The sequence below is a fragment of the Salmo trutta genome, chromosome 14 (assembly GCF_901001165.1).
Source record: "Salmo trutta chromosome 14, fSalTru1.1, whole genome shotgun sequence".
Lineage (NCBI taxonomy): Eukaryota > Metazoa > Chordata > Actinopteri > Salmoniformes > Salmonidae > Salmo > Salmo trutta.
In genome coordinates, this window is record NC_042970.1 from 2,554,757 (window position 1) to 2,581,924 (window position 27,168).

The 27,168-nt window shown below is 43.4% G+C and overlaps 1 protein-coding gene across 1 annotated transcript in view; it reads left to right on the plus strand.

Moving 5' to 3' along the window:
• The window catches only part of phf2 (PHD finger protein 2), a 138,773-nt gene that overhangs the window by 52,357 nt on the left and 59,248 nt on the right, over positions 1-27,168 (plus strand). Inside the window, exons 4-5 of the mRNA XM_029774208.1 lie at positions 13,654-13,814; positions 26,416-26,557. Of these exons, the coding sequence (XP_029630068.1) occupies positions 13,654-13,814; positions 26,416-26,557 (303 nt within the window). The remainder of the gene's footprint in view (positions 1-13,653; positions 13,815-26,415; positions 26,558-27,168) is intronic.

Genomic DNA, 27,168 nt, shown 5'->3' on the forward strand with positions numbered 1-27,168 from the left:
AGGGCTGATCAGGGGTACTGAATAGGGGGCAGGCCGTACTGAGAGCAGGGCTGATCAGGGGTACTGAATAGGGGGGTAGGCCATACCGATTAGGGCTGATCAGGGGTACTGAATAGGGGGGTAGGCCATACCGATCAGGGCTGATCAGGGGTACTGAATAGGGGGGTAGGCCGTATAGTGGTGTACCACTGTACCACCAGTAACACAGTACCACTGTACCACCAGTACCACTGTACCACCAGTAACACTGTACCACCAGTAACACTGTACCACTGTACCACCAGTATCACTCTACCACCAGTATCACTGTACCACCAGTTACACTCTACGACCAGTAACACTGTACCACCAGTAACACTGTACCACCAGTAACACTGTTCCACTGTACCACCAGTAACACTGTACCACTGTACCACCAGTAACACTGTACCAGCAGTAACACTGTACCACTGTACCACCAGTAACACAACTTGAACCCCATCTTTATGGTTGGGTATTTCTCAGTGTTGGTGGTGATTTAGGACCCCATCTTTATGGTTGGGTATTTCTCAGTGTTGGTGGTGATTTAGGACCCCATCTTTATGGTTGGGTATTTCTCAGTGTTGGTGGTGATTTAGGACCCCATCTTTATGGTTGGGTATGGCTCAGTGTTGGTGGTGAGGTAGTACCCCATCTTTATGGTTGGGTATTTCTCAGTGTTGGTGGTGATTTAGGACCCCATCTTTATGGTTGGGTATTTCTCAGTGTTGGTGGTGATTTAGGACCCCGTCTTTATGGTTGGGTATTTCTCAGTGTTGGTGGTGATTTAGGACCCCGTCTTTATGGTTGGGTATGACTCAGTGTTGGTGGTGAGGTAGGACCCCATCTTTATGGTTGGGTATTTCTCAGTGTTGGTGGTGATTTAGGACCCCATCTTTATGGTTGGGTATTTCTCAGTGTTCGTGGTGATTTAGGACCCCATCTTTATGGTTGGGTATTTCTCAGTGTTGGTGGTGAGGTAGGACCCCATCTTTATGGTTGGGTATTTCTCAGTGTTGGTGGTGATTTAGGACCCCATCTTTATGGTTGGGTATTTCTCAGTGTTGGTGGTGAGGTAGTACCTCATCTTTATGGTTGGGTATTTCTCAGTGTTGGTGGTGATTTAGGACCCCATCTTTATGGTTGGGTATTTCTCAGTGTTGGTGGTGATTTAGGACCCCATCTTTATGGTTGGGTATTTCTCAGTGTAGGTGGTGAGGTAGTACCCCATCTTTATGGTTGGGTATTTCTCAGTGTTGGTGGTGATTTAGGACCCCATCTTTATGGTTGGGTATGGCTCAGTGTTGGTGGTGAGGTAGTACCTCATCTTTATGGTTGGGTATGGCTCAGTGTTGGTGGTGATTTAGGACCCCATCTTTATGGTTGGGTATGGCTCAGTGTTGGTGGTGATTTAGGACCCCATCTTTATGGTTGGGTATTTCTCAGTGTTGGTGGTGATTTAGGACCCCATCTTTATGGTTGGGTATTTCTCAGTGTTGGTGGTGATTTAGGACCCCATCTTTATGGTTGGGTATTTCTCAGTGTTGGTGGTAAGGTAGTACCCCATCTTTATGGTTGGGTATGGCTCAGTGTTGGTGGTGAGGTAGTACCCCATCTTTATGGTTGGGTATTTCTCAGTGTTGGTGGTGATTTAGGACCCCATCTTTATGGTTGGGTATGGCTCAGTGTTGGTGGTGAGGTAGTACCCCATCTTTATGGTTGGGTATGGCTCAGTGTTGGTGGTGAGGTAGGACCCCATCTTTATGGTTGGGTATGGCTCAGTGTTGGTGGTGATTTAGGACCCCATCTTTATGGTTGGGTATTTCTCAGTGTTGGTGGTGAGGTAGTACCCCATCTTTATGGTTGGGTATGGCTCAGTGTTGGTGGTGATTTAGGACCCCATCTTTATGGTTGGGTATTTCTCAGTCTTGGTGGTGAGGTAGGACCCCATCTTTATGGTTGGGTATGGCTCAGTGTTGGTGGTGAGGTAGGACCCCATCTTTATGGTTGGGTATTTCTCAGTGTTGGTGGTGATTTAGGACCCCGTCTTTATGGTTGGGTATTTCTCAGTGTTGGTGGTGATTTAGGACCCCATCTTTATGGTTGGGTATTTCTCAGTGTTGGTGGTGATTTAGGACCCCATCTTTATGGTTGGGTATTTCTCAGTGTTGGTGGTGAGGTAGTACCCCATCTTTATGGTTGGGTATTTCTCAGTGTTGGTGGTGATTTAGGACCCCATCTTTATGGTTGGGTATTTCTCAGTGTTGGTGGTGAGGTAGTACCCCATCTTTATGGTTGGGTATTTCTCAGTGTTGGTGGTGAGGTAGTACCCCATCTTTATGGTTGGGTATTTCTCAGTGTTGGTGGTGATTTAGGACCCCATCTTTATGGTTGGGTATGGCTCAGTGTTGGTGGTGATTTAGGACCCCATCTTTATGGTTGGGTATTTCTCAGTGTTGGTGGTGATTTAGGACCCCATCTTTATGGTTGGGTATGGCTCAGTGTTGGTGGTGATTTAGGACCCCATCTTTATGGTTGGGTATGGCTCAGTGTTGGTGGTGAGGTAGTACCCCATCTTTATGGTTGGGTATGGCTCAGTGTTGGTGGTGAGGTAGGACCCCATCTTTATGGTTGGGTATGGCTCAGTGTTGGTGGTGATTTAGGACCCCATCTTTATGGTTGGGTATTTCTCAGTGTTGGTGGTGAGGTAGGACCCCATCTTTATGGTTGGATATTTCTCAGTGTTGGTGGTGAGGTAGTACCCCATCTTTATGGTTGGGTATTTCTCAGTGTTGGTGGTGATTTAGGACCCCATCTTTATGGTTGGGTATTTCTCAGTGTTGGTGGTGAGGTAGTACCCCATCTTTATGGTTGGGTATTTCTCAGTGTTGGTGGTGATTTAGGACCCCATCTTTATGGTTGGGTATGGCTCAGTGTTGGTGGTGATTTAGGACCCCATCTTTATGGTTGGGTATTTGTCAGTGTTGGTGGTGATTTAGGACCCCATCTTTATGGTTGGGTATGGCTCAGTGTTGGTGGTGATTTAGGACCCCATCTTTATGGTTGGGTATTTCTCAGTGTTGGTGGTGATTTAGGACCCCATCTTTATGGTTGGGTATTTCTCAGTGTTGGTGGTGATTTAGGACCCCATCTTTATGGTTGGGTATTTCTCAGTGTTGGTGGTGATTTAGGACCCCATCTTTATGGTTGGGTATGGCTCAGTGTTGGTGGTGATTTAGGACCCCATCTTTATGGTTGGGTATTTCTCAGTGTTGGTGGTGAGGTAGGACCCCATCTTTATGGTTGGGTATTTCTCAGTGTTGGTGGTGAGGTAGGACCCCATCTTTATGGTTGGGTATTTCTCAGTGTTGGTGGTGAGGTAGTACCCCATCTTTATGGTTGGGTATTTCTCAGTGTTGGTGGTGATTTAGGACCCCATCTTTATGGTTGGGTATTTCTCAGTGTTGGTGGTGAGGTAGTACCCCATCTTAATGGTTGGGTATTTCTCAGTGTTGGTGGTGATTTAGGACCCCATCTTTATGGTTGGGTATGGCTCAGTGTTGGTGGTGATTTAGGACCCCATCTTTATGGTTGGGTATTTCTCAGTGTTGGTGGTGATTTAGGACCCCATCTTTATGGTTGGGTATTTCTCAGTGTTGGTGGTGATTTAGGACCCCGTCTTTATGGTTGGGTATTTCTCAGTGTTGGTGGTGATTTAGGACCCCATCTTTATGGTTGGGTATTTCTCAGTGTTGGTGGTGATTTAGGACCCCATCTTTATGGTTGGGTATTTCTCAGTGTTGGTGGTGATTTAGGACCCCATCTTTATGGTTGGGTATTTCTCAGTGTTGGTGGTGATTTAGGACCCCATGTTTATGGTTGGGTATGGCTCAGTGTTGGTGGTGATTTAGGACCCCATCTTTATGGTTGGGTATGGCTCAGTGTTGGTGGTGATTTAGGACCCCATCTTTATGGTTGGGTATTTCTCAGTGTTGGTGGTGAGGTAGTACCCCATCTTTATGGTTGGGTATTTCTCAGTGTTGGTGGTGATTTAGGACCCCATCTTTATGGTTGGGTATTTCTCAGTGTTGGTGGTGATTTAGGACCCCATCTTTATGGTTGGGTATTTCTCAGTGTTGGTGGTGATTTAGGACCCCATCTTTATGGTTGGGTATTTCTCAGTGTTGGTGGTGAGGTAGTACCCCATCTTTATGGTTGGGTATTTCTCAGTGTTGGTGGTGATTTAGGACCCCATCTTTATGGTTGGGTATTTCTCAGTGTTGGTGGTGATTTAGGACCCCATCTTTATGGTTGGGTATGGCTCAGTGTTGGTGGTGATTTAGGACCCCATCTTTATGGTTGGGTATTTCTCAGTGTTGGTGGTGAGGTAGTACCCCATCTTTATGGTTGGGTATTTCTCAGTGTTGGTGGTGATTTAGGACCCCATCTTTATGGTTGGGTATTTCTCAGTGTTGGTGGTGAGGTATTACCCCATCTTTATGGTTGGGTATTTCTCAGTGTTGGTGGTGATTTAGGACCCCATCTTTATGGTTGGGTATGGCTCAGTGTTGGTGGTGATTTAGGACCCCATCTTTATGGTTGGGTATTTCTCAGTGTTGGTGGTGATTTAGGACCCCATCTTTATGGTTGGGTATGGCTCAGTGTTGGTGGTGATTTAGGACCCCATCTTTATGGTTGGGTATTTCTCAGTGTTGGTGGTGATTTAGGACCCCGTCTTTATGGTTGGGTATTTCTCAGTGTTGGTGGGGATTTAGGACCCCATCTTTATGGTTGGGTATTTCTCAGTGTTGGTGGTGATTTAGGACCCCATCTTTATGGTTGGGTATGGCTCAGTGTTGGTGGTGATTTAGGACCCCATCTTTATGGTTGGGTATGGCTCAGTGTTGGTGGTGATTTAGGACCCCATCTTTATGGTTGGGTATTTCTCAGTGTTGGTGGTGAGGTAGGACCCCATCTTAATGGTTGGGTATTTCTCAGTGTTGGTGGTGAGGTAGGACCCCATCTTAATGGTTGGGTATTTCTCAGTGTTGGTGGTGATTTAGGACCCCATCTTTATGGTTGGGTATTTCTCAGTGTTGGTGGTGATTTAGGACCCCATCTTTATGGTTGGGTATTTCTCAGTGTTGGTGGTGAGGTAGGACCCCATCTTTATGGTTGGGTATTTCTCAGTGTTGGTGGTGAGGTAGGACCCCATCTTAATGGTTGGGTATTTCTCAGTGTTGGTGGTGATTTAGGACCCCGTCTTTATGGTTGGATATTTCTCAGTGTTGGTGGTGATTTAGGACCCCATCTTTATGGTTGGGTATGGCTCAGTGTTGGTGGTGATTTAGGACCCCATCTTTATGGTTGGGTATGGCTCAGTGTTGGTTGGTGATTTAGGACCCCATCTTAATGGTTGGGTAAGGCTCAGTGTTGGTGGTGATTTAGGACCCCATCTTTATGGTTGGGTATTTCTCGGTGTTGGTGGTGATTTAGGACCCCATCTTTATGGTTGGGTATGGCTCAGTGTTGGTGGTGATTTAGGACCCCATCTTTATGGTTGGGTATGGCTCAGTGTTGGTGGTGATTTAGGACCCCATCTTTATGGTTGGGTATGGCTCAGTGTTGGTGGTGATTTAGGACCCCATCTTTATGGTTGGGTATGGCTCAGTGTTGGTGGTGATTTAGGACCCCATCTTTATGGTTGGGTATTTCTCAGTGTTGGTGGTGAGGTAGTACCCCATCTTTATGGTTGGGTATGGCTCAGTGTTGGTGGTGAGGTAGGACCCCATCTTTATGGTTGGGTATGGCTCAGTGTTGGTGGTGATTTAGGACCCCATCTTTATGGTTGGGCATTTCTCAGTGTTGGTGGTGAGGTAGTACCCCATCTTTATGGTTGGGTATGGCTCAGTGTTGGTGGTGAGGTAGGACCCCATCTTTATGGTTGGGTATGGCTCAGTGTTGGTGGTGATTTAGGACCCCATCTTTATGGTTTGATGTAAAATCTGAGGACAGAGTACTGAAGTGAATAGTCATTTATCTGGTCATCATGAAGCCAGAAAACAAACATACTTCTACTGGTGGGATGACAGGATTACTCTCTGGTGTAGTATGCAGTACATTACCAAGCCATTGGATGGGTCTGGTGTAGTATGCAGTACATTACCAAGCCATTGGAAGGGTCTGGTGTAGTATGCAGTACATTACCAAGCCATTGGATGGGTCTGGTGTAGTATGCAGTACATTACCAAGCCATTGGATGGGTCTGGTGTAGTATGCAGTACATTACCAAGCCATTGGATGGGTCTGGTGTAGTATGCAGTACATTACCAAGCCATTGGATGGGTCTGGTGTAGTATGCAGTACATTACCAAGCCATTGGATGGGTCTGGTGTAGTATGCAGTACATTACCAAGCCATTGGATGGGTCTGGTGTAGTATGCAGTACATTACCAAGCCATTGGATGGGTCTGGTGTAGTATGCAGTACATTACCAAGCCATTGGATGGGTCTGGTGTAGTATGCAGTACATTACCAAGCCATTGGATGGGTCTTGTGTAGTATGCAGTACATTATCAAGCCATTGGATGGGTCTGGTGTAGTATGCAGTACATTACCAAGCCATTGGATTGGTCTGGTGTAGTATGCAGTACATTACCAAGCCATTGGATGGGTCTGGTGTAGTATGCAGTACATTACCAAGCCATTGGAAGGGTCTGGTGTAGTATGCAGTACATTACCAAGCCATTGGAAGGGTCTGGTGTAGTATGCAGTACATTACCAAGCCATTGGATGGGTCCACAATCTCAGAAGAGACGGTCTTTCCTCTCTCTCCCATACCTAATTTGTGAAAACATAAAAGACTGGTTTCAGTTGAGTAGCAGTCTTAGCCACATAGATGCATCAGATAGTATACCTTTGGTCCTGCCTCATACATATCACTGGTTAGATTCTTATTTTCCCCATGACGTGTGAACCAACTTCTGTGTGATAAGGAGACTTATATGGCATGATTCCACCTAATGTAACCTTCTGCATCACTTTCAAAGAGGTACTTTTATTTTGAAGGCAAACTGCAAATTCCACTAGTGTGCCAAATCCTTATTGTGGCTAGCTTCACAACGCATAACCCGGTCCTGTCGAGCATCACTAGCCAGATGAAGCTAGCTGGCTGCTTATAACGTTTGCTTTGGGCAACAGGGTTAAGTAGCTGGCTAGCTATTTATTATCATAAACTGAAGGTCAATTTCAACAGGCGAACAACAAGTGACAACCTAGCTAATACTTACAAGGATTCCTAAATCATTGCTAAGAATAATGAAAATGACTGCAGTTTCTACTGGTCATTGTTTTCAGGCTGGTTGTATTGGTGCTAGCTAAGTACCAAGCTAAAGCTAGCTACCCCAGAAGTTGCGGTCAATCAAATAATGCTTTATTACCAGCGCGGTATTGTAAACACATCGTTCTGGCCGGTGTTTGCTTGTTTGCAGACTTTTTTTTGTACAGCTTTAACAGTGATACTGATAGTAGTGGTGGCGCTTGGCTTGAACGGGCAAATTCAGAACACGAAACATTCTACAATAGAACTGTGTTATTTGACATGTCAAATTAAAAGCTTATTTAACGTGTTAAATAGTGTTATTTAACGTGTATCTTTTTTTACACGCAAAGACCCAAACAGCGTTCCATAGTATGCATGTCGTGAAGCTAATAGCAGTGACGCTATTACTCTGTAACTCCGGTAGGGCAACATCTGAAAAATAGCGCACTTGGTAGTGTGTACCGGTGCTCGACCAGTTGGCGAAAGCCAACATGACCCACGACAGAGAACGGTTGATTGTCAAGGGCAATGAATTCCATTATCTTGGCTTTAATGGATTTTGCCTTTGAGTTGTCTCGCTGAAATTTTCATACTCTTTCAAATGACTGCTCGATCCACACAGCAGACATTGTGGGCTAGGTCAGGAATGCTGTGTTGCACAGGTAGCGCAAAATGTTACGCAGCGTCGTTACGTCATGTACCTACGTTATATAGGTATGCACATACATCAGCTTAAACTAGACATTGGGCCGATACCGATCTTGCCATTTTTAGCTAATATTGTCCGATTTCCGATATGTTCACCGATATATCGTGCATCCCTACCGTTAACGCAACAAAGCCTTCTAGCGCACATTGAATGTTCCCCACGATTGGCAACATCATTTTTCCACATCTATGAAAACAGACAGATGAATAAATACTACTACTACAGTTACCTAGGCCCAATGTCACAATGTTAAAGAATTAATCCTTCAATAAGTCTATTTAACTTACTTTAGCAAATCATTTGTGAGGATCACACATTTTCTGCTGGAAATTTGGCTTCAGCTTCATTGAGGCTTTATGTATAAAGGGCAACATGGCAGAACGTTGGCATTCTGAACCTGCCTACAGGTCTTGATGCCAATGTACTGCACCCAGGCAGCAGTAAAGGCTGGTGGTTCTGCACAAAGCATCCCTGATGACGAGAGGAAGGATCCAGAGGTCAGTCGTAGTAGCCAAATGGTTCATGTTGATAACATCAAAGATAAATGAGTGGTCTATTGACTGTGTAAAATCTGCAAATTATCCATGTACAGAATAGCATCTACCTGCTTTAGCCAACAGGAACGGTCAAATTCCAAGATGACATTTTCCAGGAACTTCTGGACAAGAGTCTTGGCATTGCCGCACAGGAGTCTTAATTTGAAGCCGTTCAACATCACCAAGAGAATCCAGGTGAAAGTGATCGATCCTGGTCTGTAAAATAATTAATTTGGTTTTTGTGAATTCAATATCTGCAAAAATAATAAAGAAGATAAACGTGTCACCTGAGGCTCATACATGATCCTTTCAGAGAGCAGGAGACTGACTCTGAGGCCTGTGCCTGTCTCAGTCTTCTTGTCTTTCTACTCAACAATACCCATGTCCCATATCTCTGTGATGATGGCCTTTGTGCTGGCCGTTGTTCGTCTAGACTCTCAAAAGGCTGCCATGTTTATTCTGTGTCACGTCCTGACCATAGAGAGCTTGTATTTTTCTATGGTAGAGTAGGTCAGGACGTGCCTGGGGGGTTTTGTCTAGTTTATTTATTTCTATGTTTGGTTCTAGTTTCTTTTTTCTATGTTGGGGTTTTTGTCTAGTTTAAATTTTCTATGTTGTGCTCTAGGTTCTTTTTTCTAGGTTGTTTTTTTTGTATGATTCCCAATTAGAGGCAGCCGGTCATCGTTGTCTCTAATTGGGGATCATATTTAAGTTGTTGCTTTTCCCACTAGTGTTTGTGGGAGATTATTTTCAGTTAGTGTATGTTGCACCTCTTCATCACGGTTTGCTCTTGCTTTGTTTCTAGTTTATTGTATGTCTTCCCTGTAGCTCAGTTGGTAGAGCATGGTGTTTGCAACGCCAGGGTTGTGGGTTCGATTCCCACGGGGGGCCAAGTACGAAAAAAAAAAAAAAAAAATGTATGAAATGAAAATGAAATGTATGCATTCACTACTGTAAGTCGCTCTGGATAAGAGCGTCTGCTAAATGACTAAAATGTAAATGTAATGTTGCATAGTTTCACAGATAAATAAATATGTGGAACGATACACACGCTGTGCCTTGGTCTTGTTCATACGACAACCGTGACAGTCTGAGAGCCGAGCCGTTTCCAGAATCAACATCTAAAAAAAGAAAAGGCACCCATTCTGCCATTTTGTCATTGTTTTCCCAACAGACTTTCCCATCTCAAAGTAGCAGAATGTGGAGGGTTCACCTGTGGCTGAAAATGGGACAATTGGTAGTTTTCTCCTCATTTTCTGAAAATAATTTAGCATTTACTGTAATTCAATCAATCAAATGTATTCATAGAGCCCTTTTTACAACAGCAGTTGTCACAAAGTGCTTATACAGAAACCCAGCCTTAAACCCTAAATAGCAAGCAATGTAGATGTAGAAGCACCTAGAGAGGAACCAGGCTCTGAGGGGTGACCAGTCCTCTACTGGCTTCACTGGGTAGACCAGAGGAACCAGGCTCTGAGGGGTGACCAGTCCTCTACTGGCTGTACTGGGTAAACCAGAGGAACCAGGCTCTGAGGGGTGACCAGTCCTCTACTGGCTGTACTGGGTAGACCAGAGGAACCAGGCTCTGAGGGGTGACCAGTCCTCTACTGGCTGTACTGGGTAGAGAGGAACCAGGCTCTGAGGGGTGACCAGTCCTCTACTGGCTGTACTGGGTAGAGAGGAACCAGGCTCTGAGGGGTGGCCAGTCCTCTACTGGCTGTACTGGGTAGAGAGGAACCAGGCTCTGAGGGGTGACCAGTCCTTTTCTGGCTGTACTGGGTAGACCAGAGGAACCAGGCTCTGAGGGGTGGCCAGTCCTCTTCTGGCTGTACTGGGTAGACCAGAGGAACCAGGCTCTGAGGGGTGACCAGTCCTCTACTGGCTGTACTGGGTAGACCAGAGGAACCAGGCTCTGAGGGGTGACCAGTCCTCTTCTGGCTGTACTGGGTAGACCAGAGGAACCAGGCTCTGAGGGGTGGCCAGTCCTCTACTGGCTGTACTGGGTAGACCAGAGGAACCAGGCTCTGAGGGGTGACCAGTCCTCTACTGGCTGTACTGGGTAGACCAGAGGAACCAGGCTCTGAGGGGTGACCAGTCCTCTACTGGCTGTACTGGGTAGACCAGAGGAACCAGGCTCTGAGGGGTGACCAGTCCTCTTCTGGCTGTACTGGGTAGAGAGGAACTAGGCTCTGAGGGGTGGCCAGTCCTCTGCTGGCTGTACTGGGTAGACCAGAGGAACCAGGCTCTGAGGGGTGACCAGTCCTCTTCTGGCTGTACTGGGTAGAGAGGAACTAGGCTCTGAGGGGTGACCAGTCCTCTTCTGGCTGTACTGGGTAGAGAGGAACTAGGCTCTGAGGGGTGGCCAGTCCTCTGCTGGCTGTACTGGGTAGACCAGAGGAACCAGGCTCTGAGGGGTGACCAGTCCTCTACTGGCTGTACTGGGTAGAGAGGAACCAGGCTCTGAGGGGTGGCCAGTCCTCTACTGGCTGTACTGGGTAGACCAGAGGAACCAGGCTCTGAGGGGTGGCCAGTCCTCTTCTGGCTGTACTGGGTAGAGAGGAACCAGGTTCTGAGGGGTGGCCAGTCCTCTTCTGGCTGTACTGGGTAGACCAGAGGAACCAGGCTCTGAGGGGTGACCAGTCCTCTACTGGCTGTACTGGGTATAGAGGAACCAGGCTCTGAGGGGTGGCCAGTCCTCTACTGGCTGTACTGGGTAGACCAGAGGAACCAGGCTCTGAGGGGTGGCCAGTCCTCTTCTGGCTGTACTGGGTAGACCAGAGGAACCAGGCTCTGAGGGGAGGCCAGTCCTCTACTGGCTGTACTGGGTAGACCAGAGGAACCAGGCTCTGAGGGGTGACCAGTCCTCTACTGGCTGTACTGGGTAGAGAGGAACCAGGCTCTGAGCGGTGACCAGTCCTCTACTGGCTGTACTGGGTAGAGATTATCAGTGGTGGAAAAAGTACCCAATTGTCATACTTGAGTAGAAGTAAAGATACCTTAATAGAAAATGACTCAAGTAAAATCGAAAGTCACCCAGTAAAATACTACTTGAGTAAAAGTCTAAAAGTATTTGGTTTTAAATATACTTTTAAAGTAAATGTAATTGGTAAACTATACTTAAGTGTCAAAAGTGAAAGAACAATTGTAAATCATTTCAAATTCCTTATATTAAGCAAAGCAGACGGCCACATTTTCTTGTTTTTGTCATTTACACTCCAACACTGACATCATTTACAGATAGCCAGGGGAACACTCCAACATTCAGACATCATTTACAGATAGGCAGGGGAACACTCCAACATTCAGACACCATTTACTGATAGCCAGGGGCACACTCCAACACTCAGACATCATTTACAAACGAAGTATGTGTTTAGTGAGTCCTCCAGATCAGATGCAGTAGGGATGACCAGGGATGTTCTCTGTTTAGTGAGTCCTCCAGATCAGAGGCAGTAGGGATGACCAGGGATGTTCTCTGTTTAGTGAGTCCTCCAGATCAGAGGCAGTAGGGATGACCAGGGATGTTCTCTGTTTAGTGAGTCCTCCAGATGAGAGGCAGTAGGGATGAGCAGGGATGTTCTCTGTTTAGTGAGTCCTCCAGATCAGAGGCAGTAGGGATGACCTCTGTTTAATGGGGATCCATAATAAACCCCAGGAAGACTTGCTGCTGCCTTGACAGGAACTAAAGGGGATCCATAATAAACCCCAGGTTTAAACCCAAGGAAGAGTAGCTGCTGCCTTGGCAGGAACTAATGGGGATCCATAATAAACACCAGGAAGAGTAGCTGCTGCCTTGGCAGGAACTAATGGGGACCCATTATAAATACAAATAAAATGGCTTTCTAGCAATGATCAACAACCAACTTGACAGAATGAAAAAATAAATAATGTGTAAATATTGTACAATCCAGATGTGGAAAGCTCTTAGAGATTTACCCAGAAAGACACAGCTGTAATCGCTGCCAGAGGTGATTCTAACATGTATTAACTCAGGGGTGGGAATACTATTTCTGAATTTAATTTTCAGTAAATTTGCAAAAAACATTTAAACATGTTTTCACTTTGTCATCATGGGGTATTGTGTTTAGATGGATGAGAAAAAAATTATATTTAATCAATTTTGAATTCAGTTTGTAACACAATGTGTAATAAGTCAAGGGGTATGAATACTTCCTGAAGGCACTGTAATGTAATCTGTGTCTTACAGCTCTGAGGACGAGGGGTATGAATACTTCCTGAAGGCGCTGTAATGTAATCTATGTTTTACAGCTCTGAGGACGAGGGGTATGAATACTTCCTGAAGGCGCCGTAATGTAATCTATGTCTTACAGCTCTGAGGACGAGGGGTATGAATACTTCCTGAAGGCACTAATGTAATCTATGTCTTACAGCGCTGAGGACGAGGGGTATGAATACTTCCTGAAGGCGCTGTAATGTAATCTGTGTCTTACAGCTCTGAGGACGAGGGGTATGAATACTTCCTGAAGGCACTAATGTAATCTATGTCTTACAGCTCTGAGGACGAGGGCTATGAATACTTCCTGAAGGCGCTGTAATGTAATCTATGTCTTACAGCGCTGAGGACGAGGGCTATGAATACTTCCTGAAGGCGCTGTAATGTAATCTATGTCTTACAGCTCTGAGGACGAGGGGTATGAATACTTCCTGAAGGCACTGTAATGTAATCTATGTCTTACAGCTCTGAGGACGAGGGGTATGAATACTTCCTGAAGGCGCTGTAATGTAATCTATGTCTTACAGCTCTGAGGACGAGGGGTATGAATACTTCCTGAAGGCGCCGTAATGTAATCTATGTCTTACAGCTCTGAGGACGAGGGGTATGAATACTTCCTGAAGGCACTGTAATGTAATCTGTGTCTTACAGCGCTGAGGACGAGGGCTATGAATACTTCCTGAAGGCGCTGTAATGTAATCTATGTCTTACAGCTCTGAGGACGAGGGGTATGAATACTTCCTGAAGGCGCCGTAATGTAATCTGTCTTACAGCTCTGAGGACGAGGGGTATGAATACTTCCTGAAGGCGCTGTAATGTAATCTATGTCTTACAGCTCTGAGGACATTGTGGTGAAGCTGAATGGCAGCCAGCTGACTATGGACTACCTGGAAGAGGTTGGTTTTAACGAGCCCATCCTGGTTCTGAAGAAGGACGGTCTGGGGATGTCCATGCCCGCTCCTACCTTCTACATCAATGATGTGGAGAAACATGTTGGTATGTATAGTCCTGTCTCTGTCTACTGCTCTGACAGCTTTAGTAATACTTGGGATGTCCACGCTTTACATTTACGTCGGTAAAGACTGGACCTATGTCTCTAAATAACTCAACTGGCTAGTTTGCCTGTCTGTAAAGAGAAGGGCGGGCTGTACGTTGATCATGCTGCTCTGATTGGATAGAGTGATACTGTATTTCTCCGTCCATTCGCTTCATAATTTCACACGATCACTTCTCCTGGCCTGATTCTGTCTGATTGTTTAGATTACTTCTGCCTCCTGTTAGCCTGATCATTTAGATTACTTCTGCCTCCCGTTAGCCTGATCATTTAGATTACTTCTGCCTCCCGTTAGCCTGATCATTTAGATTACTTCTGCCTCCCATTAGCCTGATCATTTAGATTACTTCTGCCTCCCGTTAGCCTGATCATTTAGATTACTTCTGCCTTCTGATTACTTCTGCCTCCCGTTAGCCTGATCATTTAGATTACTTCTGCCTCCCATTAACCTGATCATTTAGATTACTTCTGCCTCCCATTAGCCTGATCATTTAGATTACTTCTGCCTTTTGATTACTTCTGCCTCCCGTTAGCCTACTACTATGATACATCAATAGGCGAGGACATTTGCCAGCAAGATCAAATATCTCTGCTGACAAGGTAGAAATCTGTCGTTCTGCCCCTGAACGAGGCAGTTACCCACTGTTCCTAGGCCGTCATTGAAAATAAGAATTTGTTAACTGACTTGTCTAGTTAAATAAAGGATAAAAATAAATAACAAGCAGGGCAAGGGTAGGTAAAAAATATGAAATACTGATTAGGGTGACCATCACGTTGGCAACCAAACAACCATGTCCTGCATTTTATCAACACATTTCAGTCAGACATTGCGACCTGTCTCGGTCAGACTTTGCGACCTGTCTCGGTCAGACTTTGCGACCTGTCTCGGTCAGACTTTGCGACCTGTCTCGGTCAGACTTTGCGACCTGTCTCGGTCAGACTTTGCGACCTGTCTCGGTCAGACTTTGCGACCTGTCTCGGTCAGACTTTGCGACCTGTCTCGGTCAGACTTTGCGACCTGTCTCGGTCAGACTTTGCGACCTGTCTCGGTCAGACTTTGCGACCTGCCTCGGTCAGACTTTGCGACCTGCCTCGGTCAGACTTTGCGACCTGCCTCGGTCAGACTTTGCGACCTGCCTCGGTCAGACTTTGCGACCTGTCTCAGTCATGTTGAAAAGATGTATCATCAGGATGTGGTAGTTTACTGGTGATAAACACTTCTCCAATCGTTGTTGAGATCTGATATTTCGTGCAGCGCTAGAGGAGACATAGGCCAATGTCATAGTCCTATCATCAACCAATCACATTTCTCAAGTCCTTTTGGGCTAAATTCCAACTAAATTTGAAGAGGACAGTAATTACTTACAAAAAGCTTCTGATGAAGAACTACACATAGCCATATTAGACTGATAGATATCAGCTACACATAGCCAGCCGTATTAGACTGATAGATCTCAGCTACACATAGCCAGCCGTATTAGACTGATAGATATCAGCTACACATAGCCAGCCATATTAGACTGATAGATATCAGCTACACATAGCCAGCCATATTAGACTGATAGATATCAGCTACACATAGCAGTATTAGACTGATAGATATCAGCTACACATAGCCAGCCGTATTAGACTATAGATATCAGCTACACATAGCCAGCCGTATTAGACTGATAGATATCAGCTACACATAGCCAGCCGTGTTAGACTGATAGATATCAGCTACACATAGCCAGCCGTATTAGACTGATAGATATCAGCTACACATAGCCAGCCGTATTAGACTGATAGATATCAGCTACACATAGCCAGCCGTATTAGACTGATAGATATCAGCTACACATAGCCAGCCGTATTAGACTGATAGATATCAGCTACACATAGCCAGCCGTATTAGACTGATAGATATCAGCTACACATAGCCAGCCGTATTAGACTGATAGATATCAGCTACACATAGCCAGCAGTATTAGACTGATAGATATCAGCTACACATAGCCATATTAGACTGATAGATATCAGCTACACATAGCCATATTAGACTGATAGATATCAGCTACACATAGCCATATTAGACTGATAGATATCAGCTACACATAGCCATATTAGACTGATAGATAGCAGCTACACATAGCCGTATTAGACTGATAGATATCAGCTACACATAGCCAGCCGTATTAGACTGATAGATATCAGCTACACATAGCCAGCAGTATTAGACTGATAGATATCAGCTACACATAGCCATATTAGACTGATAGATATCAGCTACACATAGCCATATTAGACTGATAGATATCAGCTACACATAGCCATATTAGACTGATAGATATCAGCTACACATAGCCATATTAGACTGATAGATAGCAGCTACACATAGCCGTATTAGACTGATAGATATCAGCTACACATAGCCGTATTAGACTGATAGATATCAGCTACACATAGCCATATTAGACTGATAGATATCAGCTACACATAGCCATATTAGACTGATAGATATCAGTGTTACGAATCCCTTTGGCCCTGCAGTCTAGGGGGGATGGCAACGAGACCGTAACATAAATCATGCAAATTATAATCGTGACAAGTAACAGTGAGAACCAATAACCACAGACAACTACAATCTACCGTCAAACTCTAATGGTTTATTTATAAACACACGGTAATGGGGTGTGAGAAAAGGGGCTGAGCTGGACCCAAGCAAAGAAACAATAATCCAAAAACACCCCTAAGCTAGACTAGCCTACCTCAATAACAGCTAGCTAACTAACCAAAAATACAGTGGGTGGTCCGCCCAGTTCTAACTAGGGTACTTAGACAAAGTATTCCTACGGGTAATGTATGCCCATGGGCGACTTGTCTTGGTACCCCCTTTTCCCACCAAACAAACAAACAAACAGTCAAACAACAAAACAATACTCACAGGATTACCGGACAAATGTGACATACAGTTGTAAAAACAAAAGAGATCAATACAGAGATAGAGAGAGGGACACACAGAACGAGATTGAGAGAATGAACACAAAGATTGATCTCAGATTGAGAATGAGCTTGCGAGATAATGAGCTGGGGAGAAAACAACTGACTGGGTTTTTAAACCAAGGGAAAGGGGCTGTGATAGGTTGAGGAAAGGGGAGCAGGTGTCTTCTGATTGGGGACTGGTTGATGACTGATTGGGGAGTGATGATTGTCACCTGTGAGGAGGAGAAGGAGAAAAGAAACACAGGATACACACTTGTATCCGTAACAATCAGCTACACATAGCAGTATTAGACTGATAGATATCAGCTACACATAGCCAGCCGTATTAGACTGATAGATATCAGCTACACATAGCCATATTAGACTGATAGATATCAGCTACACATAGCCAGCCGTATTAGACTGATAGATATCAGCTACACATAGCCGTATTAGACTGATAGATATCAGCTACACATAGCAGTATTAGACTGATAGATATCAGCTACACATAGCCAGCAGTATTAGACTGATAGATATCAGCTACACATAGCCAGCCGTATTAGACTGATAGATATCAGCTACACATAGCCGTATTAGACTGATAGATATCAGCTACACATAGCCATATTAGACTGATAGATATCAGCTACACATAGCCATATTAGACTGATAGATATCAGCTACACATAGCCGTATTAGACTGATAGATATCAGCTACACATAGCAGTATTAGACTGATAGATATCAGCTACACATAGCCATATTAGACTGATAGATATCAGCTACACATAGCCATATTAGACTGATAGATATCAGCTACACATAGCCATATTAGACTGATAGATATCAGCTACACATAGCCATATTAGACTGATAGATATCAGCTACACATAGCCATATTAGACTGATAGATATCAGCTACACATAGCCATATTAGACTGATAGATATCAGCTACACATAGCAGTATTAGACTGATAGATATCAGCTACACATAGCCATATTAGACTGATAGATATCAGCTACACATAGCCATATTAGACTGATAGATATCAGCTACACATAGCCATATTAGACTGATAGATATCAGCTACACATAGCCATATTAGACTGATAGATATCAGCTACACATAGCCATATTAGACTGATAGATATCAGCTACACATAGCCAGCCGTATTAGACTGATAGATATCTGCTACACATAGCCATATTAGACTGATAGATATCAGCTACACATAGCCGTATTAGACTGATAGATATCAGCTACACATAGCCGTATTAGACTGATAGATATCAGCTACACATAGCCGTATTAGACTGATAGATATCAGCTACACATCGCCATATTAGACTGATAGATATCAGCTACACATAGCAGTATTAGACTGATAGATATCAGCTACACATAGCCATATTAGACTGATAGATATCAGCTACACATAGCCATATTAGACTGATAGATATCAGCTACACATAGCCATATTAGACTGATAGATATCAGCTACACATAGCCAGCCATATTAGACTGATAGATATCAGCTACACATAGCCAGCCATATTAGACTGATAGATAACAGCTACACATAGCCATATTAGACTGATATAAATCTGCTACACATAGCCAGCCGTATTAGACTGATAGATATCAGCTACACATAGCCGTATTAGACTGATAGATATCAGCTACACATAGCCATATTAGACTGATAGATATCAGCTACACATAGCCATATTAGACTGATAGATATCAGCTACACATAGCCGTATTAGACTGATAGATATCAGCTACACATAGCCGTATTAGACTGATAGATATCAGCTACACATAGCCGTATTAGACTGATAGATATCAGCTACACATAGCCGTATTAGACTGATAGATATCAGCTACACATAGCCATATTAGACTGATAGATATCAGCTACACATAGCAGTATTAGACTGATAGATATCAGCTACACATAGCCATATTAGACTGATAGATATCAGCTACACATAGCCATATTAGACTGATAGATATCAGCTACACATAGCCATATTAGACTGATAGATATCAGCTACACATAGCCATATTAGACTGATAGATATCAGCTACACATAGCCAGCCATATTAGACTGATAGATATCAGCTACACATAGCCAGCCATATTAGACTGATAGATAACAGCTACACATAGCCATATTAGACTGATATATATCTGCTACACATAGCCAGCCGTATTAGACTGATAGATATCAGCTACACATAGCCGTATTAGACTGATAGATATCAGCTACACATAGCCATATTAGACTGATAGATATCAGCTACACATAGCCATATTAGACTGATAGATATCAGCTACACATAGCCAGCCATATTAGACTGATAGATATCAGCTACACATAGCCAGCCATATTAGACTGATAGATATCAGCTACACATAGCCAGCCATATTAGACTGATAGATATCAGCTACACATAGCCAGCCATATTAGACTGATAGATAACAGCTACACATAGCCATATTAGACTGATATATATCTGCTACACATAGCCAGCCATATTAGACTGATAGATAACAGCTACACATAGCCATATTAGACTGATAGATATCAGCTACACATAGCCGTATTAGACTGATAGATATCAGCTACACATAGCAGTATTAGACTGATAGATATCAGCTACACATAGCCATATTAGACTGATAGATATCAGCTACACATAGCCATATTAGACTAATAGATATCAGCTACACATAGCCATATTAGACTGATAGATATCAGCTACACATAGCCAGCCATATTAGACTGATAGATATCAGCTACACATAGCCAGCCATATTAGACTGATAGATATCAGCTACACATAGCCAGCCATATTAGACTGATAGATATCAGCTACACATAGCCATATTAGACTGATAGATATCAGCTACACATAGCCAGCCATATTAGACTGATAGATATCAGCTACACATAGCCAGCCATATTAGACTGATAGATATCAGCTACACATAGCCAGCCATATTAGACTGATAGATATCAGCTACACATAGCCGTATTAGACTGATAGATATCAGCTACACATAGCCATATTAGACTGATAGATATCAGCTACACATAGCCGTATTAGACTGATAGATATCAGCTACACATAGCCATATTAGACTGATAGATATCAGCTACACATAGCCATATTAGACTGATAGATATCAGCTACACATAGCAGTATTAGACTGATAGATATCAGCTACACATAGCCATATTAGACTGATAGATATCAGCTACACATAGCCAGCCATATTAGACTGATAGATATCAGCTACACATAGCCATATTAGACTGATAGATATCAGTTACACATAGCCATATTAGACTGATAGATATCAGTTACACATAGCCATATTAGACTGATAGATATCAGCTACACATAGCCGTATTAGACTGATAGATATCAGCTACACATAGCCATATTAGACTGATAGATATCAGTTACACATAGCCATATTAAACTGATAGATATCAGCTACACATAGCCATATTAGACTGATAGATATCAGCTACACATAGCCAGCCATATTAGACTGATAGATATCAGCTACACATAGCCGTATTAGACTGATAGATATCAGCTACACATAGCCGTATTAGACTGATAGATATCAGCTACACATAGCCGTATTAGACTGATAGATATCAGCTACACATAGCCGTATTAGACTGATAGATATCAGCTACACATAGCCATATTAGACTGATAGATATCAGCTACACATAGCCATATTAGACTGATAGATATCAGCTACACATAGCCATATTAGACTGATAGATATCAGCTACACATAGCCGTATTAGACTGATAGATATCAGCTACAAGTAGCCGTATTAGACTGATAGATATCAGCTACAAGTAGCCGTATTAGACTGATAGATATCAGCTACACATAGCCGTATTAGACTGATAGATATCAGCTACACATAGCCGTATTAGACTGATAGATATCAGCTACACATAGCCGTATTAGACTGATAGATATCAGCTACACATAGCCGTATTAGACTGATAGATATCAGCTACACATAGACTGATAGATATCAGCTACACATAGCCAGCCGTATTAGACTGATAGATATCAGCTACACATAGCCATATTAGACTGATAGATATCAGCTACACATAGCCATATTAGACTGATAGATATCAGCTACACATAGCCATATTAGACTGATAGATATCAGCTACACATAGCAGTATTAGACTGATAGATATCAGCTACACATAGCCAGCCATATTAGACTGATAGATATCAGCTACACATAGCCATATTAGACTGATAGATATCAGCTACACATAGCCATATTAGACTGATAGATATCAGCTACACATAGCCAGCCATATTAGACTGATAGATATCAGCTACACATAGCCGTATTAGACTGATAGATATCAGCTACACATAGCCAGCCATATTAGACTGATAGATATCAGCTACACATAGCCAGCCATATTAGACTGATAGATATCAGCTACACATAGCCAGCCATATTAGACTGATAGATATCAGCTACACATAGCCAGCCATATTAGACTGATAGATATCAGCTACACATAGCCGTATTAGACTGATAGATATCAGCTACACATAGCCGTATTAGACTGATAGATATCAGCTACACATAGCCATATTAGAATGATAGATATCAGCTACACATCGCCATATTAGACTGATAGATATCAGCTACACATAGCCAGCCATATTAGACTGATAGATATCAGCTACACATAGCCAGCCATATTAGACTGATAGATATCAGCTACACATAGCCATATTAGACTGATAGATATCAGCTACACATAGCCATATTAGACTGATAGATATCAGCTACACATAGCCGTATTAGACTGATAGATATCAGCTACACATAGCCATATTAGACTGATAGATATCAGCTACACATAGCCAGCCATATTAGACTGATAGATATCAGCTACACATAGCCAGCCATATTAGACTGATAGATATCAGCTACACATAGCCATATTAGACTGATAGATATCAGCTACACATTGCCATATTAGACTGATAGATATCACGTCATTTTTTCAAACGTGTGAGGCTCTCCATCTTTATTAGTTTCTCAGTTACCTTATTTGTTGCTACTTCACTCAATCACGTTTTTTGTGCCTTCCTATTTTACCTTCCCTGAGACCAACCAGAAATATTTCTTTGGCCAAATTTCCCCAGATTTTTATAAAACAGCCGCACATGCAGTCTCTCGTTTCTGCATCACCAACTTTTGCGCTAGACGAAAGAGCATCCTACCTGCGCCTCAATTAGTTGTTTCCGGAGCCCCTATTTCTCACAATGTTCTGCAAAATCATCCTGTTGTCCCACATTTGTGTATTTTAAATGTAGTCACCCTATATCAACTGTCAATTTACGGATACTCTTACAAATACTCGTATGGCCAGGTTGGCTCACCCCTAGAGGATACTACTTTGCTGACAGGAACCAGTAGTAGTATGATTTGTCCACCAGAGAGCGCTGCTGTCAGCTGTTTTGATCTAGATCTCTGCTGACACACTAATGCTAGTGACTGACGCACCTAGCAGCCTAGTTAGCAACACATCTGGTACCTCTACTGCTGTATACTGAGCAGCCTAGTTAGCATCACATCTGGTACTGCTGTATACTGAGCAGCCTAGTTAGCTACACATCTGGTACTTCTACTGCTGTATACTGAGCAACCTAGTTAGCATCACATCTTCTACTGCTGTATACTGAGCAGCCTAGTTAGCTACACATCTGGTACAACTACTGCTGTATACTGAGCAGCCTAGTTAGCATCACATCTGGTACCTCTACTGCTGTATACTGAGCAGCCTAGTTAGCAACACATCTGGTACTTCTACTGCTGTATACTGAGCAGCCTAGTTAGCAACACATCTTCTACTGCTGTATACTGAGCAGCCTAGTTAGCATCACATCTGGTACTTCTACTGCTGTATACTGAGCAGCCTAGTTAGCATCACATCTGCTACTGCTGTATACTGAGCAGCCTAGTTAGCAACACATCTTCTACTGCTGTATACTGAGCAGCCTAGTTAGCAACACATCTGGTACTTCTACTGCTGTATACTGAGCAGCCTAGTTAGCAACACATCTGGTACTTCTACTGCTGTATACTGAGCAGCCTAGTTAGCATCACATCTGGTACTGCTGTATACTGAGCAGCCTAGTTAGCAACACATCTGGTACTGCTGTATACTGAGCAGCCTAGTTAGCATCACATCTGGTACTTCTACTGCTGTATACTGAGCAGCCTAGTTAGCAACACAACTGGTACTGCTGTATACTGAGCAGCCTAGTTAGCAACACATCTGCTACTACTGTATACTGAGCAGCCTAGTTCGCAACACATCTGGTACTTCTACTGCTGTATACTGAGCAGCCTAGTTAGCAACACATCTGGTACCTCTACTGCTGTATACTGAGCAGCCTAGTTAGCATCACATCTGGTACTTCTACTGCTGTATACTGAGCAGCCTAGTTAGCATCACATCTGCTACTGCTGTATACTGAGCAGCCTAGTTAGCATCACATCTTGTTCTGCTGTACACTGAGCAGCCTAGTTAGCAACACATCTGCTACTGCTGTATACTGAGCAGCCTAGTTAGCAAAACATCTTCTACTGCTGTATACTGAGCAGCCTAGTTAGCAACACATCTTCTACTGCTGTATACTGAGCAGCCTAGTTAGCAACACATCTGGTACTTCTACTGCTGTATACTGAGCAGCCTAGTTAGCATCACATCTGCTACTGCTGTATACTGAGCAGCCTAGTTAGCAACATATCTGGTACTTCTACTGCTGTATACTGAGCAGCCTAGTTAGCAACACATCTGGTACTTCTACTGCTGTATACTGAGCAGCCTAGTTAGCAACACAACTGGTACTGCTGTATACTGAGCAGCCTAGTTAGCAACACATCTGCTACTGCTGTATACTGAGCAGCCTAGTTAGCAACACATCTGCTACTGCTGTATACTGAGCAGCCTAGTTAGCAACACATCTGCTACTGCTGTATACTGAGCAGCCTAGTTAGCAACACATCTGCTACTTCTACTGCTCTATACTGAGCAGCCTAGTTAACAACACATCTGGTACTTCTACTGCTGTATACTGAGCAGCCTAGTTAGCAACACATCTGCTACTGCTGTATACTGAGCAGCCTAGTTAGCAACACATCTTCTACTGCTGTATACTGAGCAGCCTAGTTAGCAACACATCTGCTACTTCTACTGCTGTATACTGAGCAGCCTAGTTAGCATCACATCTGCTACTTCTACTGCTGTATACTGAGCAGCCTAGTTAGCAACACATCTGCTACTTCTACTGCTGTATACTGAGCAGCCTAGTTAGCATCACATCTGCTACTTCTACTGCTGTATACTGAGCAGCCTAGTTAGCATCACATCTGGTACTTCTGTATACTGAGCAGCCTAGTTAGCTACACATCTGCTACTTCTACTGCTGTATACTGAGCAGCCTAGTTAGCAACACATCTGCTACTGCTGTATACTGAGCAGCCTAGTTAGCATCACATCTGGTACTTCTGTATACTGAGCAGCCTAGTTAGCTACACATCTGCTACTGCTGTATACTGAGCAGCCTAGTTAGCATCACATCTGGTACTTCTGTATACTGAGCAGCCTAGTTAGCTACACATCTGGTACTTCTACTGCTGTACACTGAGCTGCCTAGTTAGCAACACATCTTCTACTGCTTTATACTGAGCAGCCTAGTTAGCATCACATCTGGTACTGCTGTATACTGAGCAGCCTAGTTAGCTACACATCTGGTACTTCTGCTGCTGTATACTGAGCAGCCTAGTTAGCAACACAACTGGTACTGCTGTATACTGAGCAGCCTAGTTAGCATCACATCTGGTACTGCTGTATACTGAGCAGCCTAGTTAGCATCATATCTTCTACTGCTGTATACTGAGCAGCCTAGTTAGCATCACATCTGGTACTTCTACTGCTGTATACTGAGCAGCCTAGTTAGCAACACATCTGGTACTTCTACTGCTGTATACTGAGCAGCCTAGTTAGTAACACATCTGGTACTTCTACTGCTGTATACTGAGCAGCCTAGTTAGCATCACATCTGGTACCTCTACTGCTGTATACTGAGCAGCCTAGTTAGCAACACATCTGGTACTTCTACTGCTGTATACTGAGCAGCCTAGTTAGCATCACATCTGGTACTGCTGTATACTGAGCAGCCTAGTTAGCAACACATCTGGTACTGCTGTATACTGAGCAGCCTAGTTAGCAACACATCTGGTACTGCTGTATACTGAGCAGCCTAGTTAGCAACACATCTGGTACTTCTACTGCTGTATACTGAGCAGCCTAGTTAGCATCACATCTTCTACTGCTGTATACTGAGCAGCCTAGTTAGCATCACATCTGCTACTTCTACTGCTGTATGCTGAGCAGCCTAGTTAGCATCACATCTGGTACTGCTGTATACTGAGCAGCCTAGTTAGCAACACATCTGCTACTTCTACTGCTGTATACTGAGCAGCCTAGTTAGCAACACATCTGGTACTTCTACTGCTGTATACTGAGCAGCCTAGTTAGTAACACATCTGGTACCTCTACTGCTGTATACTGAGCAGCCTAGTTAGCATCACATCTGGTACCTCTACTGCTGTATACTGAGCAGCCTAGTTAGCAACACATCTGGTACTTCTACTGCTGTATACTGAGCAGCCTAGTTAGCATCACATCTGGTACTGCTGTATACTGAGCAGCCTAGTTAGCAACACATCTGTTACTGCTGTATACTGAGCAGCCTAGTTAGCAACACATCTGGTACTGCTGTATACTGAGCATCCTAGTTAGCAACACATCTGGTACTTCTACTGCTGTATACTGAGCAGCCTAGTTAGCATCACATCTGGTACTGCTGTATACTGAGCAGCCTAGTTAGCAACACATCTGGTACTGCTGTATACTGAGCAGCCTAGTTGGCAACACATCTTCTACTGCTGTATACTGAGCAGCCTAGTTAGCATCACATCTTCTACTGCTGTATACTGAGCAGCCTAGTTAGCATCACATCTTCTACTGCTGTATACTGAGCAGCCTAGTTAGCATCACATCTGCTACTTCTACTGCTGTATACTGAGCAGCCTAGTTAGCAACACATCTGCTACTTCTACTACTGTATACTGAGCAGCCTAGTTAGCAACACATCTGCTACTTCTACTGCTGTATACTGAGCAGCCTAGTTAGCATCACATCTGCTACTGCTGTATACTGAGCAGCCTAGTTAGCATCACATCTGGTACTTCTACTGCTGTATACTGAGCAGCCTAGTTAGCATCACATCTGCTACTGCTGTATACTGAGCAGCCTAGTTAGCTACACATCTGGTACTTCTACTGCTGTATACTGAGCAGCCTAGTTAGCATCACATCTCATCAACTCATTGACATTTAAAGATCTGCTCACTATTGATTTTCTCGTGTCTTTTATGTGTAATTAAGTTACATTGAAACTGTTTGTATTAATCACTCCCAGGTCCAGACGTGGGTGTGGATGTGATAGATGTGACCAAGCAGACTGACAGTAAGATGAAGCTGAAGGACTTTGTAGATTACTACTACAGCACCAACAGGAAGAAAGTGTTAAACATTATCAACCTCGAGTTCTCTGACAAAAGGTAGGCACACACCTGAGAGGTACATGGACACCTGTTCTCATGATACACATGGTGCAGCACAACACCACTTCTCCTGACTTTCTCTGATACAGATCATACTAAACACTATTTTAATGTTGTTATTATTATTAAACACCATTAAGATGGTAATGATATTGTAATATCACGATTAACCCCTATGTATTTTATGGTACGTTTTTGTGCTATTGTAGTGGCATGATTTGAATAGTGTTTATTTCTCTGTCTTTCAGGATGGACAGTGTAGTGGACAGTCCTCAGATCTGTTTATATAATATTATGTCTCTGTCTCTCAGGATGGACAGTATAGTGGACAGTCCTCAGATCTGTTTATATAATATTATGTCTCTGTCTTTCAGGATGGACAGTGTAGTGGACAGTCCTCAGATCTGTTTATATAACATTATGTCTCTGTCTCTCAGGATGGACAGTATAGTGGACAGTCCTCAGATCTGTTTATATAATATTATGTCTCTGTCTCTCAGGATGGACAGTATAGTGGACAGTCCTCAGATCTGTTTATATAATATTATGTCTCTGTCTCTCAGGATGAACAGTCCTCAGATCTGTTTATATAACATTATGTCTCTGTC